The sequence below is a fragment of the Thunnus albacares genome, chromosome 5 (genome assembly GCF_914725855.1).
Source record: "Thunnus albacares chromosome 5, fThuAlb1.1, whole genome shotgun sequence".
NCBI classification, from domain to species: domain Eukaryota; kingdom Metazoa; phylum Chordata; class Actinopteri; order Scombriformes; family Scombridae; genus Thunnus; species Thunnus albacares.
Genome location: NC_058110.1, coordinates 17,417,472 through 17,435,203, shown reverse-complemented (window position 1 = coordinate 17,435,203; position 17,732 = coordinate 17,417,472). Strand labels below are relative to the sequence as shown.

Here is a 17,732-nt window from a genome sequence, read left to right as displayed (position 1 = left end):
GCAATTTTATGCATTTATTCATGTAGTTATTCCACTCTGATTCAAAGGCTCAAGGCTGGGTCAGCGATTTAATAGCCAAAAATACTCTAGAATTTATGGTTAATGTCTTTTTTTTTTTTTATCTCCTTCAGGTTTTCTCTTCATTTTTTTGTACCATCCTTCCTTAAAAATGCCACAAAATTTTTGGAAAAGTGCATTTTTGTGAATATCTCCAAAACTTTTCAAGTTGTTCATATACCCCCCATAAAAATGTTCCCCATCATCAAGGCTTGTGAGGTCACAAATTTGCAACAAGAAACCACCAACATTTTTTCCCCAAAGGTTTTATAACCATCCTGTTCAAACAACATTCTCTTTTTTCTTTTTACACAGCCAGAGAACAAAAAAGATTAAACATAATAAACTCCCAAACCTTTTGTACAGAGAAATCAAACTAAATGAAGAAAACGTCTCTTATATTAGTCCATGTTTTTATCCTCTGAATCTGCTCTTGCATTTGCCATTAAATTGGGAAGGGAGACACAAGCGTGTCAACATGAGGCTCTCTGTGTGGTACGCAATGTTAATCAGTCCATTTCACTTGCTGGTTTTATCTGTTTTATATGGAATAGAAACCAGTAAGTCTAGGCCATTCAACAAGTAATCCAGTAATGTCTATGATAGTGTGTGCGTGTGTGCGTGCGTTCAAAGGTTATCAGTATGAATGTGTCAGGAGTAGGCGAATCTAAATCAGGTGTTTGTATGCATGTCTGTGTGTTAGGAGTCTCATAGTTTAAGCCAGTCCGAATCCCTCTGAGCATTCCTGAATGGCCAACAGCAGCATATGTCTCAGCTTCTCGTAGCTCTCATAGGCTGGGAGGTCCAGCTGGTTAAAGCTGAGGGAGGAGAAAGAGAGAGAGAGCGTTAGGATAAAGTTTCATCTTCACAATTTTGACCCTTTCAAGACTTATAATTATTCAAGTCTCATAATCGTGCAACATGTTTACCAGGTATGAGCAGATGGCAGGCGGTCAGTGGAGCGATCATCACGGTGAATCTGGAACTTCTGGATGCCGTTCATGCCCTCCAGAGCAGCAAAACCCTGAAGGGGAACTTTGGACGTGCCAGTGACAAACTGTAGGAACTTGGCCCGGTCTGCCTGGTCAAAGGATCGCAAGGCCCTCCAGAACCACTGGATCTAAAGTTACAAAAAAAAGAAAAAAGTCACAAAGTAGTTAAGTTACAAATGTGTCCCAATAAATTTCTGTTTGTTTTTTGCTGTTGTGGGGGGGATATTGCATGATATGAGCAATAAAGAGTGAAAGAGATACTTCTTTCTCTGTGACATGTAGTGTAAATATTACTGCTGCAGAAGTAGCAATTTGATAGTTGACATGAAATAGTTTCACAAATAAAATGTGGCTTCAGTTAAATGGAACACAATCTGTACTAAAATTAAACCTAAATCTGACAATGGAAGTCGAACGCAAAGGTGCTAATTTGACACCGTTTCTTCTGGGTTTGGTGTCGTCATCTCTTAACACACCCATACGAGTCCTCTCACATATGTAGAGGTGAGTAGACATTTAAATAATAATGTTGTATGTGTGTTTCCTGATCCATACCTGGATGGAGCTGGACTGGTATTTGTGATATTCAGTGTTGGCCTTTAAGTCGTCGATGTCAATAGTGGGCAGGCCAGAGATGAGCAGCTCCAGCTCCTGCTCAGTGAAGATGGAGATCAGCCTCTTGGGGATGATCTCATAGAATCCCTCAAGGAAAGCTGCCAGCTGCTTGCGGATTGCACCTAGAAAACAAGTTAAAAGCATTCACTCTGGGACCATTCTGTAGTTGTGATGATGTTTTGTATTTGGCCTGCAGCTGACATTATCGAATCATATTAATTTGATGGCTTTTTTTCCCCCCAATCAAGTAACTGAAAAGCTTAACTGAATAATGTATTTGAGCAGCAGCTGGAAGATGCTGCTTGTGATAAATCAGCCATCTTCCAGACACACCTCTGGCTCTCTGCTGCATATTGATCAGTTCCAACATTTCAGAGTGCTGCTACCTAGTGCTTTCTCTATGCACTGCACCATTTAGAGAAGTCTTTTCAATGTTTTCATGCATACAGCCTCAACATTTAAAATGAAATGTATATCAACCCATTTACACTGACTGATTTTTGTGTCAGTGATACTGACCTATTGCAGCCCTCCTGCTTATGGAAATTAAATATTTGGTGGAATAACCATGATCTTACCTGTCATCTTCATCTGGCAAACCAGGTGCACATACTCTTTTTTGTTTTCCTCTGTGACCAGGATATTGGCTCCATTTGGCTTGAGGTCTCTCACTTCACACACCCCAAACTCCTGGACCTACAAACACACACACACACAAGAGCACATGGACACTTTCAGTGCTGCTCATCTTGCTATATTTCAGCCTAATATTTTACTGTGTGTCACAGATGGCTTCCATTAGAGGTATTTAAAAGCCATCCCACTGCAAATGACTCTTTTCATGAGAACATAGAACATGTGGTATTTGAGCCCTTGAGGCCCAAAAGAGTTAAGAAGAGGATACAGTATGAAAATCAATTTTCCACTTGAAACTAATTGGAACATTTAGAGAGCAGACACGAACCTCCGTGCTGAATGTCAGCTCATAGCCCAGTGTCGACACGTCATTCTCCAACAAGTACACCAAGCCCTGGAAGAACGGGTAGTCCTCGCTCTCCATGTCTGTGTACCTGGGAATACCAGAAAAATACATACAAATTATTCAAATATTCAGGAATTATACTCAGAAATATTTATTTTTTGTATAGCAATCAATAAGGGTTAGGTTGTATGAATAATGCATAGTTGGAACACTTTGTAGATATGTAGGTTACTTAGTATAACTGCCAGTGGCTTCATTACCTGACACTCTTGCCAAGGATGTGCTTGTAGAAGCTGCGGGTGAAATAGCATTCCAATAACCGGTTATCATAGACTGCCTTGGCCACCACGCGACCCACAAACTTGAAGTAACTGAGGTGGTTGGGGTTGCAGTGGGATGAGGGGTTGATGGTGTAGGTGACACGATCGCCGGGCGACGTGCGGAACAGGGCGTACATGGGGTTGAACATCTCTCGGGAGATGATCATGTACCATTCCCTCAGCAGGCCACCAGCATCCTGGCCCTCCTCTCCTTCAAACACAATGTACCTATAATGGAAAAGGAGCACAGTAAGACTCTGGCTGAGTGCTTCTGAATTGAGAGGACATGCAGTTGGATGAAGAGGCAATGGAGCCTTACAGCCTATTCTTCATGTCCTCTGGGCTCTTGCGATGCAGCTCCCTGTAGGAGTCCTCAAACACGTGATCTCTCCTCACATGCACAGCCATGTCCTCCTTCCTCAGGCCTTCATCCAGACGCTCTAGCTCCTGGCGGAAATACCTGCAAAGACAGCCAAAAACACCAGCGGGTCAGTAATTCGAAAAGCCAATGACTGCTTTGCAGAAAATGTAAGATAATCTCCTCTTACTTCCTCTTGACATCAAAGTCCAGGATGCGTATGTAGTCAACCAGCACTGCAAAAGGCCCATCAGCCAAGTGAGTGGTGGACTGGCGCAGGATCTGGTTAAGCACTGTGCGGTGAGTTTCTACGAGGAAGAAGGATGAGACCTGTTAGGTACTATATGACACACCAGAAAAAAGCTTTATCATTCTCCTTACATTGCATCTCTCACACTCACCGGCAAAGCGGAGGAACTTCTGGGTGTCTGGTGGCAAGTTTGAAGAGATGTGCATGGAGGATGGTTCCCTGGAGAAGAATGGGTCTAGGGATGAAGGTGTAGCAGGTGTAAGGGGTGCTGGGGACAGTGGTGGAGGCTCATCTTTGATGTGAGACAGCTGGCTCTCCCGGGTGTCCCTCACAGGAGGTTTGCTCTCTCGCTCCGTGGCATGGACCAGGAAGAAAGCTTCCACAGCAGGCTGGAGAACTGGGGCAACAAAGAGAATATCATTAGGGGAATACATCACTCAACCACACTCCTTGAACAGACATTAATATTATATAAATCACAAATAGCATAAAGAAATTCATTTGTTAAGATGGATTCCACCTACCCAATACAGCATGCTGGTCATGGGACTCCTCCAGCTCTTTCAGGCACTCCCCGAGCATGTCCCATAGTTCATCCAACAACAGCTGCTCGCTGAGCAGGGGGAGGTCTGGAAGTCTCTCCTCACTCTCTGACTGGCCGTTTCCTTCTTCATCTAAGAAATAAAATTCCAAAATAAATTGAACTGCAAAAGAACTGCTTAAGTGTTGGTGAACAAACTTTATGTTCACATTAGTCTCTCTATATGTATAACATTTAGATTGCTTGCGTTATTACTGCTGCTCCCTGCTTCCCATTTTTTAGATGCCAGCTCATTCATGATATAGGCCTAGCTGAAATATTTATGATATCATATCAATGGAGACATGTAGACACTTGATCCATACTGAAGATGCATTCATATAACCAAAACTATCCGGAAATTACAAAAATTGCAAACTGATATCAAACTAGCACAAGAATTTATTAAGAAGCAATTCAGCAGAAGTTTAAATTCCTTGTGTACTCGCTGACTTCATGAATTTAAGCAGCTCCGGGCAAAAATCAAAAAGCATTATTATAATCAGAGAAGGTTGAGTTGTCATTGGCAACTTAAAGGTCACATTTTTTCATATCTTTTCAACGTAAATGTGTCTCCATTCTGCCTAGAGTCCCCCAAACTATGAGAAAAGACCAGTTGTATTACAATAAAGCAATGTAGGCTCTCCCTACTATTTGGCTAATACAATTTCTGTTTCTGTCAAATTGTTTTGGGTTTTTTTTTTTTTTTTGACATGGTGTCAATATGCAGGGGATCCAGTATCCAGAAAAAGTTTGAGACTGCTCTACAGAGTAATGTCACCTTCATGATCAAAGTGACAAGTAGCAACGTGTAGTCGCATAAGAGTGAGAGGATCATAGAGACACACTGCTGCCTGTACTATTCCTATGATATTCCTGATATTTCTATGATTATTCTGCAGCGTCTGTGCAGCTGAAAATGAGGCTAGGCCCACATGATAATCCTGCAGTCATTGGGTCATCCCTTATGTTAAAAATGAACACATCACCTACTGACAGTAATACTTGTATTAGCAAAACTGCTACTGCAGTTCTGTTGTAGTTCCGGTATGAATATGACTACTGTCAACTGCTCTCTCCTGTTGCGGTCATATAATCTCGCATTGCATCACGGCCAGAAAGCCACAACCAGTTCCGGAGTGGAACAGCAGCTTATTTGCCTAGACACTGAAACAGCTCATCGAGAACAGGACTGAAACAAAGGGGTATAGAGGCATGCTAGAATGCATAATCTCAGTGGTATTTTCATCAAAAAACTTCAAAGACATGTTTCAGGGACCTCAGAGACATATATTAAATTATTGAAAAAGAGTATATGTCACCTTTAAAACTTTAAAAAGGAGTTTCAAGTTCCTTAAAAGGTGCAAGTGACTCATACCTAGAGGTGCAGGATCCTGCTCTAGAGGGGATGGCTGGTCCACATCCATTGGCGAGTCATCTCTCTGCGCTGCCTGGGCTTCTGACATTGACTGCACTTCAGACTGCAGAAATCAAACCAGGGAGGACCAGAGAGGCAGAGACAGAGGATGAACAACAGGGAACAGATAAGGGAAAAAGGATGGAAGAAATAATGATTAACATGACATTTATGACAGGTTAATAGTAACCATCTTGACTGTTATTGCCATGCATCATGACATTCCCATGATCCACTAAGAGAGGAGAGGAACTGGGACTGAGTACGGGAGGGGGGGGCCAAAAGCATGAAGCCATGTCAGCCAGCAAACAGACGACATCAGAGGAACAGATCAAACAGTTTGGAGCAGGCAGCACATTCACACTTCACATTTCAACAGAAGAACATGTCAATGCAAAGACATTAATAGAGAATGCAGTGGATCACTGACACATCTGTCTTTCTGTTTCGGAGCTGTCAATGTTCATCATGGCAACAGTGAGGATGTTATCACTATGCATAAACCAACACTTGAGGTAGCAGGCTATAAGCTGCCTGCATACTGCATCATATTGTTGCTATACCAATGCAATGCTATATGAAAGGTTTTGTTTTTATTTCTCAAAATAAGACAGATGTGCATTTCAAGTAATGGGTTAGCTTATGATTTTCCAAAATGCACAAAATCAGTATAAGCAAAGCTAATTAAGACATGAGGCATGTCAGTAGCTAATGGCAATTTCATAGCATTTATCTAGATGACCACCACAGTAATTTGGAAATAAATATACTGTGATGGTCATAATATGTAATAATGAATAGGTTTCCTGCTTTTTTCCCCCAGAAATGTCTCCTACAGTATGTGTGTGCGGTGTGTGAGTAGGAGTATGCCTGCTGTCAGTGCGGCCCATGCTAACCGTGGCAGCAGCAGCCGTGCCAGCAGGGGGAGCAGCACCAGTGGGGGCATGGGGGGCCACCACTGAGGATCCGGCAGTGGCGGTGACGGCGGCAGAGGCAGAGGAGGCGGTGGGTGGGGGGGCCTGTGTGAGCCGGCGTGCCCGCTGACCCTCTCTCACCATCTGGATGATGGCGTCAGCCTCAGCTTCTAGCTGACGCACCGCGGCCTGGATGCTGCTGGCTGAGCCCAGACTGGATGAGCCTGGCCGTTAAGAGAGGGAAGGCAGTGGTTCGATCACTTGAGACGTCATCAGGATATTGTATGCATATAAGAATATTGTGTACATTTTCTTACCTAATCGCCCTGTCTGTTTGGCTTTCTTGTTGGCGCGTCGTGTGTCCTCACGAAGCTGGATAATGACCTGCAGCACTCGCAAGAAAAATTTCTGCGTTGACGTCTTGGAGGTTAGTGAGCTCATACAGGGAAGTTGTAGTTCACGTCCCCCGAGGGTGCGCTTCTGGGCAGCCACAATCACTACACTCTCCGACCCGTCGAACCTGTGCCCCAACCAACAAATGCATACAAGGTAAAGGACATTGTACTTGTAAAAAATGAATGAACTGCATGTGTGTTGACAACCTAATGTGACTGGGTGGTCCAGAGTTATCACTAGCTAACCTGCTAGTCATCTTGCCCTTCAGTCTGGCTGAGATGGAGGAATCCTCAGGAGGGGCGTCAGGGGAATGTGAATCTGCTTGTGCCCGTCTCTGCTGCTCCAAGTTGTACTCTCTAAGTTCAGCCAGTAATGTGCCTGAGAGAGAGAAAAGGTTTGGAAACATGTGTAAGGAAAGAAATATTTGCTTAAATAAGAGCACAAGAATTGGCGTAAATGAAGTTGCACAGCACTGACCGATCTGTTTGCAAAGAGTGTATCCGAGGTGTCTTGCTCCACTGAGCAGCAGTCTGAGCACAGTGTCTCTGGTTGCACCGTCTCCTCTAGAGAGCTGCAGTAGAATATTAGCTGCATCCTCCAGACCCTCCTCTGAACACGAATGAGACGTCAACACCTAGTAAAGACGCGGAAAAGAGTTGTTATTGGTGGAATAAACATGGAAAAACAACTGTATTAAAAACAGTAAAAGAAACATGATTTTGTCAATATTCTTTTATGACGGCTCATAAGGACAAGTGCCTGTTTACGTCACAGTCAAATTCTGTCTGAGACTCAATTATCTGATCCGTCTGTTAACCAGTGATCCAACAAATACAATTTGTCCCAACAATCAAATGTGCACAATTCCATGTTGCAAGACTTGTGGCTACTCCAAGATCAAGACTGAAAACTAAATGTGATCCTTTCTCCTGAACTCTAAACAGCCCAGTAAAGTCTCAGAAGCCACATCAGTGCACATCTTTAAACCTACTTGTTTTCTTTGGCTTTCTCTTCATCTTTTATGCTTATTTCTCCTTGTTTTATATATTATCTCCTCTGTTATCTCCCTCTTTCCCGTACAGCACTGTGTAATTTCAGCTTTGGCAAGTACACCATAAATAAAGCTTGCTTGCTTAACTAATATTGACAGGACTCATGATAGGTAGTCACGTAGCCAGCCAGACATCTGTCTTTGATTGTTGGACAATCCAAATACCTCTTAATACTTAACCCGTCCATCCAACTCAGTGACATTAACTTTGATGTGCGAGCATGCACACATGACATAGCCAGATGGATTGGGCAGTGTATTGAAGTAGTAGCAAAAACATATGGTGGTGTGAGTCTTTTTTAAAATTATGTGAAGCAGATGCACCACTCATCCTTTGTTACTCCTGTAAAAGCCAAATGAATCAAATACAGATTTTCACTGAAAAATCCACAGGTCAAATAGGTAAAAGACTGGTTTCAAGAAAATTTTACCTGGATTTTATGTCACCACACATCATATGTTTTTGTTTTTGTTCTGCAAGAGGAAGTAAACAAGGTCCTCTTGAGGCAAGGACAGCTAAGAAAATCCTTCCAGTAATAGAGGGTAAAATTGGGGTTGTATGCTTTAGGGGTTATGCTGCTGATCAGTCAGAGCCCCTTAATTAATAGAAAGTTTAACTATTGTTTAATGTTTAGGCTGCAAATTGTATTTTTATTATGAGATTTTCACCCCAAGTTATATTTTATGCAACCTAAGTCCATAATATTAAAAAATACAGAGAAATTCCTAATTTGTTTATGATAAAATACAGAATAAGAGCAAGCCCAGAGTCACAAACCAAATATGTCACTTGACTCAAAATTTAAAATTTGGCTTCATTTTCCATCATAAACTTCTCTCCTTGGTTTTCTAAGTGGGTTTGTATCAACTGATCCCCAGTAGAAGTTACCCAGACAAATATCTTGAAGCAAAAAGATATGCAAAGTTTGATGCAAAGCTACATTTTCCATGAGCAGTAATAGATTTTGACAAGTCATGAAGACAGCATGACTGACACCCTTTGAAACAACGTTTTCCCGCATACCTCCACAGAGAGCTGAAGCTGTTTCTCTGTGAGTCCAGTTGAAGCCATCTTGTTGTCACTCTCTGTACTGCTCGTAGTGCCCCTCTGTTTCCCTGTTTTGGCAAAACACCCAAATTCATTATAAACTATATCATTATTTTCTAGTGAAATCGCTGTAAAGCTTAACACATTAAGACTGGATGAAACATTTACATGTATATCCCTTTAGCGCTGGATGCGACATGAGCGCGTTTTAGATGACGTCATTGTTTTAAAGACATGTGACCGATGAAATGCATCGTAATTCCCTGAAATACATGTGGGGAAGGTGAAATGCATTATGGGATGCCTTTTTTTTTCTCTCCCCCCCCCCCCCAGCACTCTTAGCTCATCTTAGCATCGGGTTTTAGGAGGTGATTTTCAAACAATGTCTTTTTCAAACGCCTTAGGTCATAATTGGTTAACTTAACTGATGTCATTTTACTTGGAATAAATCAACACTACCTGTGGAGATTGTTCCAGTGGACGTGGGTATACAGATTGCTGTAGAGGATGTCTGGGAGACTGCTAGACTTGTCCCTGAGGATGTACCCTGGGCTCCAGCTACCACAGAGGCTCCTGGGCCCACTACAGTGGGCTGGATAGAGCCCGCTGACGCCATGCCCTGTGTCGTGACCGGGGCTGTGGCTCCTGAGCTGGTTGCTGTGCTGGCATTGGCGGCCTGTGGGGTAGGGTGTACAGCAGGCACCTCAGTGGCCTTGTTGTCGGGCAGGGCAATGGATATGAGGGAGAGCAGGCGCAGCAGCTTTTCAGTGAGCAAGGAGCTCCGTCTGATTACAGGGTGGGACAGCATGTTCATCAGCTGGCCAAGAGGGGAGGTTTCCAGGCTGAATTGGGCCCCCTCAGCCTCTGCACTGCCCCCCAGAGGCACCGTCTTCATAGAGGCCTTTCCCTTGCGGCTAACATTCATGTTGTCCAGCTTGACAAGCAGGTCCCAAAAATCGGTGGAGATTCCCAGAGACTGTGGAGTGGCGACAGAGGAGCCCAAGGAGTTCTGGGTGTTGGAGGCATTGGAGGCATTGCTCTGAGACTGTGACCCTGACCTGGAGCCCCCACCACCTCCTCCCCCAGAGGAGCCTGAACAAAGACGGGAGTCCAGGTCAGAAGATGCTGCCGACAGATCCTTACAGCGTTGCTGGGTGAAGTGGCTGGGGAACACCTGTGGGGACACACAAGAAACAAAAATGAGTTTGATTATCGTAACTTTATTGACATTTTCTTTAAAACATAACAGAATGTAAATTATGTAGCAGATACACATGAAGACAGGTGGACTCTCACCTTAGCTAGCTGGATAAGTGTGTCCAACACATGTCGACAGACCACTGGAGCAGCTTGTGGGTGGATGTGGACAGTGGAACCTCCGCCTCCAGCACACGTGACACCTGCAGTAGCCCCTGACACTCCTCCTACCAGTGTTCCAGATCCTGCAGAACCCCCAGCTGAGTGCCGGTCAGCGTGCTTCCTACCTGATGCTCGCTGGATCTGGAAAATATTTGTCCGGCAGCCTAAGGCTGCGTCCATAGAAACAGAGAGCCAGGAAAGCTGGCTGGAGCTGCGAGACTCCACCCTGTTCAGTAGCTCTAGGGAGGAAGATGAGGAAGAGGAAGAGGAGGAGGATGAAGACGAGAGAGAGGAGGTTGCTGACCCTTTTCCTCCACAGCTTCCCTGGATGCTCCTCTTGCCACGAGAGTCTTCTAGACGTGAGGTCTCCACACACACCTCACTCTCGCTGCTGCGTTGGAGGATGGATAATAGGCTGCGAATGACCCACCCACGAGTCTGAGAGTGGTAGCAAAGGTTCCTGAGCACACGGTGCAGACGGCTGGTGTTAAGCTTCGGTTCATCCACAAACAGCAACACCAGCAGGCAGGACAAGGCCTCGTGGTCCAGCAGCAATCGACCGCGCAGACGCAACAAGGAATCCACACTGGAACTGGATGGTCTGAGGAAACATATATTCACATATATTCCATTTGCAATTTCTCAAAAGGGTCATATGATTTGATCATGATCCAGGACATTTTCATTAACTCAAAAATCAAACATTTCTAAACTACAGCTCAGTATATTCACTTCTGTCATTTCACACAAAAAAGCAAAAGATTTGGACTCTTAAAAGTGTTTGTTGGGCAGTTAAATCTCTGTCTGCTCTCACCTGTGGTTTGTTCCTCCCCCCATCTGAAATGTGCCTCCTCTCTGCACAGCCAGTCGGGTGTACTGGACACCACGATTGCTCCCCAACCGACTGGTGAAGGCTGGTGAGCGCAGGATGGCTGATAGGGCTGAAGATGAGCTATGACCAAACAGCCTCTCATGCATCAGTTGCCTCTGGCGTGCCTCTTGCTCTCTACGCAATGCTGCTGCTTCAGCAGCAATGTCCGGGGGCATGACAGCCAACACACTGTCTTCCATGTCCTCCAGAACACTACGACGGAGCTCTGAGGGCAGTGTCTGAATGAAGGTGACTGGATCCAGAGGGGTGTCTCCTTGTGGGGGCTGTTGGGCTAGCTCCCTGCGTTGCTGCTCTGCCCGTTGCTGGGCAAGAACCTAAGATGATCAACAACATGCTTAGTTAAACAAACTGATTTTGACTGTGACTTCCTTATTTGGAAATCATAACCTTGTCTTTTTTCCCTCACTTGGCAGTTCAGTAAGCACTCTAACATTCATCTTAATTTCAGTCTCTCACCTCCTCCTGGATGGCAGGTGGCAAGGCTGCCAGGAACTCGGGGCTGACCTCTGTAACCCCTGGTCCTCCCAGTACAGGTGCAGTAGAGGTAGGCAGGGTGGTGGCAGCAGGAGGACGGGAGGGTGGTCTGATTCCCAACTGATTTTGCAGCACCTCTCGACGAATATCCTCAGGAAGAGCTGCCAGGAAAGAGGGATCCACACCCTCTGGCAGACTGATGCCTGCCAAGACAAAAACAAAAATTAAATGATTTCATATCTTAAAATAAAAATATTCAAAACTGCAAAAAAAGGCAGTGATTAATTTTACCTGCAAGTGGGTCCTCCTCTTCGTTGCTGGTGGATGGGAGGGGCTCTTCCTGGATGGCCTGAGACTGGCTGTCAGCGCTATCACTTCTGGGCATCGTTTCTCCAGCAGATGAGACAGAGTTGGAGCTACAACCATAAAAAAAATAAGGCTGTCAGTAAGCAAAAATGTGTAGTGATATACTGACTGCAAGAGGAATGTGCTTAGAATCTTATGAGGGGATTTAACTGAACTATGAAATGCTTTTGTTTTGACAAACCGCTTGTAAGAAAGGTCAGAAGTACTATCTCTTCTTAAAACAATTGAAAGGGATTACAAAAAGATTGCATGTCCTAAAAAATGTCTTAAAAAGAGCAGGTGCACAAACTATTAACTAAAATGCTGCAAAAAAAGGACTGGCAGGAAATGCTGGCCTTCAATTCTAATAGTGCCTGTTTTGCATTGGACTGAAACAAAAGCTAAATGCACTGTAATTAAAAAAGGGAGTAGAAATTTTCAACAACCTGTAACTTTTAAAACAAACTGGCTAGGAGTTATCTGACAGAGATATATAGGGTACACAATACTGCTTTTGAACATAGATTTGGTCAGAGAGGAAGCTACTCACCCAGTCTCTGCATCTGTCTGCCTGTCAGTCAGCCCACTCTCCCCACTGCCAGACAGCTCCTGAGACAGGTTGGCAGTCTGGGCAGAGTTTTGAGCAGCTTCTTCTTGAGTGGCAGAGGCAGGACTGCTGGTATCCATGGGTGACCCCTCCAGTTGTGACACACCCACTACTGCAGGCTCTGAGGTCTCCACGATGTCTGGACTTAGGGAGGCTGAGAAAAAACAGTGAGGTTAAGGGTTAGAAATAGAGATTATTAAATCAGCGAACTGTAGCAACATTTCTTGTGGGACTGATTTGTATTTCTCAGTGTTCAGAAAATTGTATGACAGAGGAACATCACCATTTTAATTACAGATGTGCGTCCTTACTGTTGGCCAGTCTGTATAAAGAGAGTTTTCAAAGTTAGTCTACCTTCCCTGCCTTCATCCAACGCTCCTCCTCCTCCTCCACCACCTCCTCCGACTCTCTCACCGATTGTGGGCGCCGGGGACATTTCCATCTGAGATGCCTCCGCTTCACTGTTTGGCCTGTCAGCTGCCGACAAGGGTGGAAGGCCTGCCCCTGCCAGAGCAGCCAGTGAGCTGGCATGTGACTCGGCAAGTAGCAAATCAGCAATTGGCTGGTGGACCTGCTGACTGATCGCAGTCTCCAGGGAGACTAGGGCCTGTTCATGAGGGGCAGGGGTGGTGGGAGTGACCTCTCCAGATGGTGGAGCAGTGAGAAAGCCCTCTGAGACCCTGGGTGGGTCCAGACATGACACGGTGCCACCCTGAGCCTGCTCACCCTCTGCAACATCCAGACAGAAAACGTATGTGAAGACAAGGACATTTTTTCTTTTATACAGTCTTGATTGGAAAAAAAGATTCATTATTTTAATTTTCAGTGGCTAAACATAGATTACAAGGTTTAGAAACAATACTTATTCTGACAATACACCTATATAACTGATGTTATGTTAAGAGCTGTTTTCTTCCATTCTTACCAACATCTACCATTGCTAACTTGTTAAAAAGTGCCTTACAATATCTAACAATTATAGAAAGCATTTCCTTATACACAACTGCAGCCAAAACCCTTGTTTTCAAACCCTTCCAAGCAGTGTTGCTTGGAAGATTAATGACTATGTTTAAAGCAAGCGAACACAAAGCTTGCACACATAAACAGAATTGGAATAACAATATGCTGATTAGTTATTGATCATTCTCTACATCGATGGCATGGGCCTCTGCTGAGGAAGGCAGTAAGTTGTATAGTTATCTCCTGAACGGGGTGCACAATCCTGATCCCCAACAACAACACAACTTACTACCTCACCACAGCACAGCCAGCTGCACAAAAATGCACTGAATACAAGATACGTACGAATCAACATTGTGCATCACAGCTATGATGTAAATAAGTGGAATTAGGTGTTTAAGATGTATAGCAGAGCTGTTTGCAAGTGATAGTGGACTCCTTTGCAGCCGATGAAGATGCCAAGCTGCTTTGGCGTTGCCATAAGAAAGACAGTAGACTGTATAGTTATCTCCCAGATCTGGTGTGATCCTAAAACTATACAAACTACTACCTCATCCCACAGCACGCTCTGCTGACTGCTTGCCTCTGGGTGCCCATCACTGAGATGTGTCCATTCCCGTCAAGAAATGTGAAACATTAACAGAATCAAACACATAATCTTTACAAAATGTCAGTACCTGCAGTGTTTTCTGCACCGTTTACTGTCCCCAATCCAGAACCCTATTGACAACAACAGTTGACAGTCAGAAAATTGTGAATAAAAATGCCAAATGTTGCATGCACAGTCGTGTTTAAAAATTCCTCAGGCAACAAACATGTATTATTTGCATACCTGCAGGGTCTGTTCCCGGGCCTGTTCTGCTCCAGAGGCCCTCCTCTCATTCTGTTTAGACTCCTCCTCCTCAGCCAGCTGCCTCCTTCGCTTCTCCCTACGCTCTTCCAGCTCTTCATCTCGCAGACTCTCCAGATGCTGCAGGATAGGCACCTTCACCACTGAAAACAGACACAAGACATCAGAATTCATCAGTGGTCCTGTGGTGTGTGTGTGTGTGTGTGTGTGTGTGTGTGTGTGTGTGTTGCAGGACTTTGGCCAGGTGGTTGAGGTGCCATCACTGAGTGGGAGCACCTTGCCAGTGTCCCTACAAGTCATTCAAGCTCACCTGCCCAGATGCCAGCGTCCCAAACCCTTCATCAAGCTCTGTTCACTTTTGTGTTATCCCTTTTGGTTTTGTTTTACACTAACACATGCTTCACTTCAGTCACTGCATTCACACACTTGCAAACGTTGCTGATACTGACTTCCACACCTTATTGCTTACTTTTATACATAATGGTTTATTATTGTTAAGTAACCAGACTCTAAATGAGATGTAATCATGGTCACAACGTGTCTAGAGCAGGACAAAATTAACTGTGCATAGTTCTAACTACTTGGCCATCATATCCAAATTGATAGTGACCAAATTCTTAAAAGCATAGATAATTTCTTAAAGCACCAGTGGCAATCCACAAAATATTGTCACATTATCAATATTGAGATACTCATAAAAATTGTTTATAATTATAAAATTATCAAATTCATCTCCATTGAAGACATGCACCCCACCTGCCAAAGACTTCAATAAACCTACCTGCTACACAGTCGTGCATACTCTCAGCATCCAGCACTTTACACTCATCTGTCCATCTAGTTAAGGCAGTGGGAATACTAGAGAGTGTGCCTAGAGAGACAGAAAAAAACAAACATGTTAGGAATTCAAGATAATACTAATTATATTACATTATATTAACAACAGTGCATGGTAATTCTCACCTGCTTGTCCCCCAGTGCTGCTCTGCTCATGGAAAAAGTCATCCAACAACTCGTCATCAGAACGGGCGATGATGTGCACATCCTCATTTCCCACCAAAAGGCGAGCTCTACCACGAGATTGCAAAGGCAGAGAGCTGGACAGCTGTAAAATGTCTGCTGCAGCACTGGGACCCAACAACCTTAAGAGGTGAGTAGAGGAGAAACATTTTAATCAGCATTATTACAACAAACACATCTGGTGTAGATGTGACACAGACGCTTTGTTAAATAGAGCCACCAAGAGACATGCTTTCACCTCTGCAGGATGAGCGGAGGGTTGGGCTGGCGGTTTCCAGGGTAGTGGACATGGATGGTGTGTCCACTGTTGGCAGTGAGCTGGCGCAGTGTTCGCTGGCTGCGACCCATGCCCTGTGCCAAGCGACTGCTAGTGCCTGCCACACCTAGGGTGAGGGAACCGTGGTCAGCATGGCGCACCATCAGTGGGTGGGAGCTGGGGATGTTGCCTGGGGAGGGAGGGATGTCAGCTGATGGAAGAACAACAGAAAAACAGTAGGCAGACATTAGGGGACAGCTTTGACACAACCCCAAGTCCTGTATGTTTATGAAAAATAAAGATATTGAAAAACAAAGATAATGAAAATGTATTTTCTGCATCATCTGTTTTTGTGTTTGTACCTCTACTAATTTGGACTGTTCAAAGCTCTAATGAGTGATGCCAGCAGAGCCACTTTGGAGGAGGCTAACTATGTTTTTTTTTTTTTATATGAAACAAAGATTCTGATTTTTCCTCTAATTTCTTACAGTGAAGCAAAAAAGGAGCCAACAAATACGTTTGACCTTTGTAAATGTTTGTAACAAATGATCCTTAAAAACAGCCGGCTTACCATTGTTGGAGAACATGTTGTCAAACTCTATGATGAGGTCATCATCCCTGTCAAACCTTTCGAAGCGGATGTGAGGTGCAGCATTGATGTCAGGGAAGTCCTCATCCAACTCCATCTCAGAACCTTCATCGTCATCATCCTCATCTCCTTCTTCATCATCCTTGAGGAAAAGTGGCAGCCATGAGGTTTAAAAACACGCAACACTCAGACACTCAACACAGACTTGTTTACTGAACTTCATTGCATTAACTCATACCTGATCCTCCTCTTCCTCTTCTTCCTCCTCCTCTTCTTCATCCTGGCTGTCTTCATCATCGTTGCTGCCACTAGAATCTTCCTCTTGCGTGTGTTCCTCATCCTCTGGTTCCAATATATTCATTGAATCTGATGGAAGAGAGAAACACAAAAGTTCCTTTTACAAAATCTAAAAAAAAATTCAGAGGCAGTCATTAAGACCAGTGGCAACAACTTTGATGTTCTTTACTATGATAAACACACAAAGCTCTGAGGTTTAGCTGTCTTACCTTCCCGGTTGGCCTGAAGAGTAGATGCTTGGCTAATATTGGAGGGGGCCTCATCCATCAATACATCCTCTTGCGATTCATCCTCACCACTGCGTCCCACTGATTGTTAAAATGACAACAAATAAGACATTTGCACTGGGCTCTCTTCTCTGTTCACCACCATACCTCCAATGTCTTCTCCCAAATTAATCCAGGATCTAGAGACTGTGATTTACCTATAATTGTGCTGTTGACAGTACCAGCGTCTCTCTCCAGCAGCTCATCAATCAGATCCACCAACTCATTCTCAACCTTCAAGCACAGGAAATTAAATACAGATGCAATGTCAGCCATAGAGTGGAGAAGAGGGCATAACATTTGGGATGCATTTTATGTTATGGTCATAAATTATAGATAGTTACAGATGAGGTGATGTGGTGAAATACTACTTGAGTATTATGTGTAATACACCATCAATCACCTGCATAGCCTGAGTGCTGAGAACCTCTGGCTGACCAGCAATGACCACTGTGTCTCCTTCTGTCTCTCCATCCATTAGGTCGCTGTCTGTTCCCTGCACCCTGTGGTTGCCCTCCACTGGCTCTGCCTCGCCAGACTCTCCTGGAATAGATGCCATACATCAGCAACAGACATATTTGGAATCATTAGATCTACAATGTTGAAATATCTCATCTGATGCATGTGGATACCTTGCTCCTGAGTGTTGCTGTTGCTGTCCCTGGCAGTGCCCACAGTGTCATGTTCAGCCTTGGTCTTGCTGGAGCCTCCTTTGCCCCCGAACAGACTGCTGGGCTGGTTAACAATTCGAGACAGAGTCTCCAGAGGCTTCAGGGCAGCATTCACTGTGTTGGCCATGTTGGGACTAAACCAATGAGATACAGAAGGAATATTGAG

At 44.3% G+C, this 17,732-nt stretch overlaps 1 protein-coding gene across 14 annotated transcripts in view; it reads right to left on the bottom strand.

Moving 5' to 3' along the window:
• Window positions 1–17,732, bottom strand: part of huwe1 (HECT, UBA and WWE domain containing E3 ubiquitin protein ligase 1) — a 44,397-nt gene continuing 26,665 nt past the window's right edge. For 9 of the 14 annotated variants that reach the window (XM_044351089.1, XM_044351097.1, XM_044351099.1 and 6 more), the window contains 34 exons: window positions 17,528–17,700; window positions 17,299–17,438; window positions 17,054–17,129; window positions 16,839–16,937; window positions 16,571–16,698; window positions 16,315–16,474; window positions 15,726–15,954; window positions 15,431–15,609; window positions 15,249–15,338; window positions 14,450–14,610; window positions 14,295–14,337; window positions 13,012–13,386; window positions 12,601–12,811; window positions 11,997–12,121; window positions 11,688–11,908; window positions 11,154–11,545; window positions 10,277–10,940; window positions 9,440–10,154; window positions 8,957–9,048; window positions 7,359–7,515; window positions 7,127–7,259; window positions 6,803–7,017; window positions 6,468–6,709; window positions 5,533–5,635; window positions 4,099–4,248; window positions 3,726–3,971; window positions 3,515–3,632; window positions 3,286–3,426; window positions 2,907–3,194; window positions 2,629–2,734; window positions 2,243–2,360; window positions 1,605–1,786; window positions 987–1,177; window positions 1–875 (listed from right to left, as the gene is read on the bottom strand). In XM_044351089.1, coding sequence (XP_044207024.1) covers window positions 773–875; window positions 987–1,177; window positions 1,605–1,786; window positions 2,243–2,360; window positions 2,629–2,734; window positions 2,907–3,194; window positions 3,286–3,426; window positions 3,515–3,632; window positions 3,726–3,971; window positions 4,099–4,248; window positions 5,533–5,635; window positions 6,468–6,709; window positions 6,803–7,017; window positions 7,127–7,259; window positions 7,359–7,515; window positions 8,957–9,048; window positions 9,440–10,154; window positions 10,277–10,940; window positions 11,154–11,545; window positions 11,688–11,908; window positions 11,997–12,121; window positions 12,601–12,811; window positions 13,012–13,386; window positions 14,295–14,337; window positions 14,450–14,610; window positions 15,249–15,338; window positions 15,431–15,609; window positions 15,726–15,954; window positions 16,315–16,474; window positions 16,571–16,698; window positions 16,839–16,937; window positions 17,054–17,129; window positions 17,299–17,438; window positions 17,528–17,700 — 6,766 coding nt within the window. In that variant the 3' untranslated portion in view covers window positions 1–772. The remainder of the gene's footprint in view (window positions 876–986; window positions 1,178–1,604; window positions 1,787–2,242; window positions 2,361–2,628; window positions 2,735–2,906; window positions 3,195–3,285; window positions 3,427–3,514; window positions 3,633–3,725; window positions 3,972–4,098; window positions 4,249–5,532; window positions 5,636–6,467; window positions 6,710–6,802; window positions 7,018–7,126; window positions 7,260–7,358; window positions 7,516–8,956; window positions 9,049–9,439; window positions 10,155–10,276; window positions 10,941–11,153; window positions 11,546–11,687; window positions 11,909–11,996; window positions 12,122–12,600; window positions 12,812–13,011; window positions 13,387–14,294; window positions 14,338–14,449; window positions 14,611–15,248; window positions 15,339–15,430; window positions 15,610–15,725; window positions 15,955–16,314; window positions 16,475–16,570; window positions 16,699–16,838; window positions 16,938–17,053; window positions 17,130–17,298; window positions 17,439–17,527; window positions 17,701–17,732) is intronic. The other 5 variants (XM_044351095.1, XM_044351103.1, XM_044351102.1 and 2 more) reach the window with 4 other exon arrangements.